The sequence below is a fragment of the Strongylocentrotus purpuratus genome, unplaced genomic scaffold, assembly GCF_000002235.5.
Source record: "Strongylocentrotus purpuratus isolate Spur 01 unplaced genomic scaffold, Spur_5.0 spur5_scaffold_8, whole genome shotgun sequence".
Taxonomy (NCBI): domain Eukaryota; kingdom Metazoa; phylum Echinodermata; class Echinoidea; order Camarodonta; family Strongylocentrotidae; genus Strongylocentrotus; species Strongylocentrotus purpuratus.
Genome location: NW_022145614.1, coordinates 15,521,552 through 15,526,269, shown reverse-complemented (window position 1 = coordinate 15,526,269; position 4,718 = coordinate 15,521,552). Strand labels below are relative to the sequence as shown.

The 4,718-nt window shown below is 41.7% G+C and overlaps 1 protein-coding gene across 1 annotated transcript; it reads left to right on the top strand.

The window, feature by feature from the left end:
- Positions 1 to 3,337: 3,337 nt before the first annotated feature.
- LOC105446866 (somatostatin receptor type 5-like) lies at positions 3,338 to 4,483 on the top strand. Its single transcript, XM_030975662.1, has one exon. The coding sequence runs from the start codon at positions 3,338 to 3,340 to the stop codon at positions 4,481 to 4,483; it is 1,146 nt and encodes a 381-aa protein (XP_030831522.1).
- The last annotated feature ends 235 nt before the right edge of the window (positions 4,484 to 4,718 follow it).

The following is a 4,718-nucleotide window of genomic DNA, read 5'->3' as shown; positions in this document are numbered from 1 at the left end:
TAAGTGAAGAAGAATGATAACAAGAAGATTAAGAAGAAGAAGGAAACGAAGGAGGTGATGAATGAGGAGGAGGGGAGAAAAAGACTAAGTAGAAGAAGAAGAAGAAGAAGAGGCAGAAAAGAAGGAGAAGAAGAAGCAGAAGAGGACAAAGAAGGAGAAGAAGGAGGAGGAGGAGGAGACGGGAAAATATGAAGAAGAAATAGAGGAAGAAGACAAAGAAGAAGGAGAAGAAACTGACGAGAAAGGAGAAGGGGAAGAAGAGGAAGGAGAAGAAGAAAAAGAAGAAGAAGAAGGAGAGAGAGAGAGAGAGAGAGAGAAAGAGAGAGAAGGGGTGAGATAGGGAGAGGGGAAGAGAGAGAAATGGGAGAAATAGAAAATGTTGACGAAAATTGGAGGAATACGAACTGCGTTGAATTTAAACGAATATGAACAAAATAATGCAAGAAGACCGTCTTCTCAATTTAATAGCATTTTTTTTTATGTGGACGCTTAACCTTCCAAATCAAGCAATTAATTAACGGAATTACGATGTCGGCTAAATTTTCTGTCACAATCAAACTCTTTACTTCTCTCTATTCCATGTCAAAAGAAATAAACCCAAACCTATAAATTCATCGCTTACATATATCCAACATGATATACGATATGATTTAATACATTTCATCAGTCTTTCTAAACTGTCCATTTTAACTGTAGTCGACGGCGTCGGATCTATGATCTACCGCAATCAAATGTTATAAAGTTGTTTGAATTTGATAACTTAGTTATAAAATACGACATCATATAGATGGAGGCAACAATAATGTATACCAAATTTAATCATATTGAACAAACCATTACTCTTTTCAGTTGCATGGCCTATTTCATGTGTTGTCCCCAAAGTCTTACAGACAATTATCACATGAGGCCGCTTTAGGGCTGTTTCCTATCATCTCTCATGTTAGACGTAAATTCTGGGCACATGCCTGGTACTTTCCTTTTTGTTTTGTTATATTTTTATTCCCAGGGAGCATTTTGTTTTACAGTTTAATCCTTTTAGTGCGATGATACCTTTAATATATAACCATGGATATCTCTCTGTTTGCAATCTCATCTGAGTGGTTTAATTCACCCCAAACTGAGGCCAGATGATTTGTTTCCTGAAATGGAACATATTCTTGATGACATGATAGTTTTATTGCAATACTTTCTTTCATGTTTATTTTCTTCATCTCTTGTTTCTCAAAAAAAAGAAATCTGTATTTTGTGTGTAACATTTATATTCATGACATTGCAGTTGACATTTCTATCTCAGCTACTTTTTCGCTAAACAATTTACACTCATCCTCATCAATATTTATCACTGATCTTCTCTCCTCCTTTTCTTTCTTTATCTTAAATATTTTTGTTTCAGTTTGTTTCACTTTGTTTCACTTTGTTTCACTTTTTTAAAGTTTCCAACTTGTAATAACTCAACTGGAAACACAGATTTAAACAACCGATGAGCGTAGCTGGAAGTGGTATGGGGGCTACTCCCTTAAGCACTTAACATTTCTGTTTGCGGAATTCGAAATCCTAAATTTCTAGGTTTTCCAACTACTTAATATACATGTGTGAACAGCGTCACTTTATTTGATAGTCTTGTAACCCCCCCCCCCCCCACCTCCACCCCCACCTCCCCCAAAGAACTCCCCTGTTTGGGTACATCATGTACATTTTCGTCAAGTTTATGTCAAATTTGCCCTCCCCCTCCCCCCCTCCCCTCTCCTCATAAACTTGGCGACAACCTTGCAGCACTATCTCAAATAATATTGTAAGTCGTTGAAACAGATTTTATTATTTTTCAAAAGCTTTCTAATCGGGAGCAAACATATCAATAAATTATTACGAAAAACCCAAATCTATTTTCCTCGAATCGAGACTAAAATCGTGGAAGAGGCCGGAGAAAAAAAAACTTGGCATTCCTGTCTGGGTTTCATCCTCATCCTCCACCTTCTATTGTTTACTGCAGCAAACGTACGTCGTCTCATTGTCGCTAATAAGTAATAAATCACCGCCAATTTGCACCATCTATCTAATTGGCGCCCATCAATTGCCCCCTACTCGTCAGCAGGTCTGCTGCTATAGCAGCAGCTTGCTTTCAAGAAGATTTGGAACCAGGGCGCATGCGCAGAGTGTCACTCAGCTCCGGCCACCATCTGTTGACGTCGACAAGGAGGAGTTCAATGCAAAGTGGCTCGATGAAGGTCCTTGATGAAATAAGATGCTGATAATCATTGCTGCTGGTCTCTCCTGCTTCAGCTTGACTCATTTTTAATCTGGCTACCTGCTGGAAGAAGAAAAAACGTCGAGAAGTCGTAGGAAACATCATAAACGATGAAAGGCGCGGCAGCATAAGCTTGATCTCCGCTTTACAAAAGCGCCAAGTTTCGAGAAGTTGCAAGATGGAAGGCAGGTATGACTCGAAATTTTATTCTCAACAATGTCTGGGCGACTGTGCAGCGTAAATAAATATTTTGGGAAATATCACTGTAGCAACATTTGATCTTTTGAAGTACAAGGAGAAAGGCCCGAGGATTTCGATGGATGACTGCATGTTAGGCTTCGCTAAATTTCTTCGAAATCAAATATAAGGGTTCAAATTCACGAAAGGATGAACTATGCAATTACATCACTGCGATATTATACATGATATTTTGTGACATATATATCATGCTTTGCAACGTGACTTGTTATCAACCGGAGAATGCTTCATCAAAACAAAATGGACTTCGCTATGAAAAACAGAATTCTGCAAATCATTAGCCATGAGAATTAAAGTCTACATTAGGGTCTAGAAGGCATTCGTGTAATTAGCTTTACTAGATTCTGATTGAATTCATTAAGAAGGATAATTAGTGCATATGAACACAGTTTGTGTGGACCGTCGGGAAGTTGCCCTTATAAGTTGTTTGCTTAAACGAAGTTTAAGGTGAAACTTGTATGCCAGCTGTTACTCTCTTATATGTTGTATGTGGGTCATCTTGACCAAAGTTGCCGAAATCGTCATTGAACGTTGATTTTAATTATCTACCATTCAACATATTTGACACGAGAAGAATAATGAATCCTTACAAATTATGTATAACCTTTTCTGTTCTGGTATTAATAAAAACAATCGCTCCCTAACAAGCTCTGATTAATGCAACAATATCACCACACCTGAGCATCACCATTGGTTCTATCATCGGTTGGTTACGTAATCTAAGTCGATAAAGCGGAGAAGGAGTCAGGAAATATCATATTGGTATTTGTTCTTTAGATATCAACATCCTACGGACTTTCGCACGTGTCCGTAAGGCCTTTGAAAACGACAATAATGGCAGAGAATTCATCACACGCGACTGACATCGTCTGTCCACCAGATGCCATTGCCAATCTTACTTACAAGCACGATGTCGCTGAGTCGTTTGGATATACTCGGTCGGAATTGATTTACACCGCTGTATTCCTACCCGTTTTAAGTTTAATCGGGATCGTCGCCAACGGCGCTTTCCTCTTCGTCGTCCACCGCGTCCCGACGATGAAAACGATTACGAATGTATACCTCGTCAATGTCGCCATCGCGGACATCCTCTTCCTTGCGACCATTGTGACGTTCAAGATCATCAAGCTTGCGACGTCAGTCGTTGTCAGTGACGTCTCTGGTCTCGGCGCCGCCCTCTGCATTATTCTCTTCACAATCGCCAATGTCATGCGTTTTGCGTCACTCGGGTTCATCTCGGCAGTCACATGGGAACGCTTCTGCGCCGTATGTCGGCCTCATTCTCGACGTTCAACGAGCACGTACGCAATCATCGTCTCAATCACCATCTGGACGATCGCGTTCGTGCTCTCGGCAACCATCATTCCTGCATATGGGAAGTACATAACCGTCTGTATGATATGGCCCAAGACGGAAAAGTTCGCGGATTGGCCAAGTGAGATCTTGGTTGTGGGTCAGGTAGCGCCTTGGGCTAGCATGTACAGTAACGTCGTCCAAACCTTTCCGTTCTTCATAACATTCGTCATCAACATCTATTTCTACGTCCGAATCATCCGCGGTCTCGATGCCGCCATGATGTCCCGTACGTGGGATGGGCGAAGGAGCGAGTACGACACCGCGCTCCGCGGCCAGACGGTCCGGATGCTGGTGGTCAACGGCGTCGCGTACTTCCTCTGCCTCGCGCTCTTCCAGTTCTTGTCTCTCTACAAAACCATCATCATCCTCACCAAGTTACAGCCCGTGATGACGCCGAGGCAGGGCAAGATCCTTCTCGACGTCGCTCGCACGTTGGAGTACATGAACTCCGTGATCAACCCCGTCATCTACACCGTGATGAGCAGACGATACAAGGAAGCTTTCAAGACAGCGTTCAGATGGAAACAGCGGACGACCAAGGCCTCTAGGTCGAGGACCTTGAGTAATTCAACACCAGTCACCACTACCCAATTTCTCAGCAGGAATAGGAATACGTCACTATAAAGACGCTGATTTTGTTAAGACATTATTAGAAATTAGATCTGGGCCCCGTCTTACAAAGAGTTGATATCAATCGCAACTATGTACATAAGTCATAAGGGATAGGAGACTGCAAGCTTGCGATTGATTGGAGGACTTGCGATTGATTTAGATCAATCGTAGGTTACGATTCGTAACTCTTTGTAAGAAGGGGCCCTGATTAGCTAGTCAGTTGTGAGTTTTTAGTTCCACAGGAGAT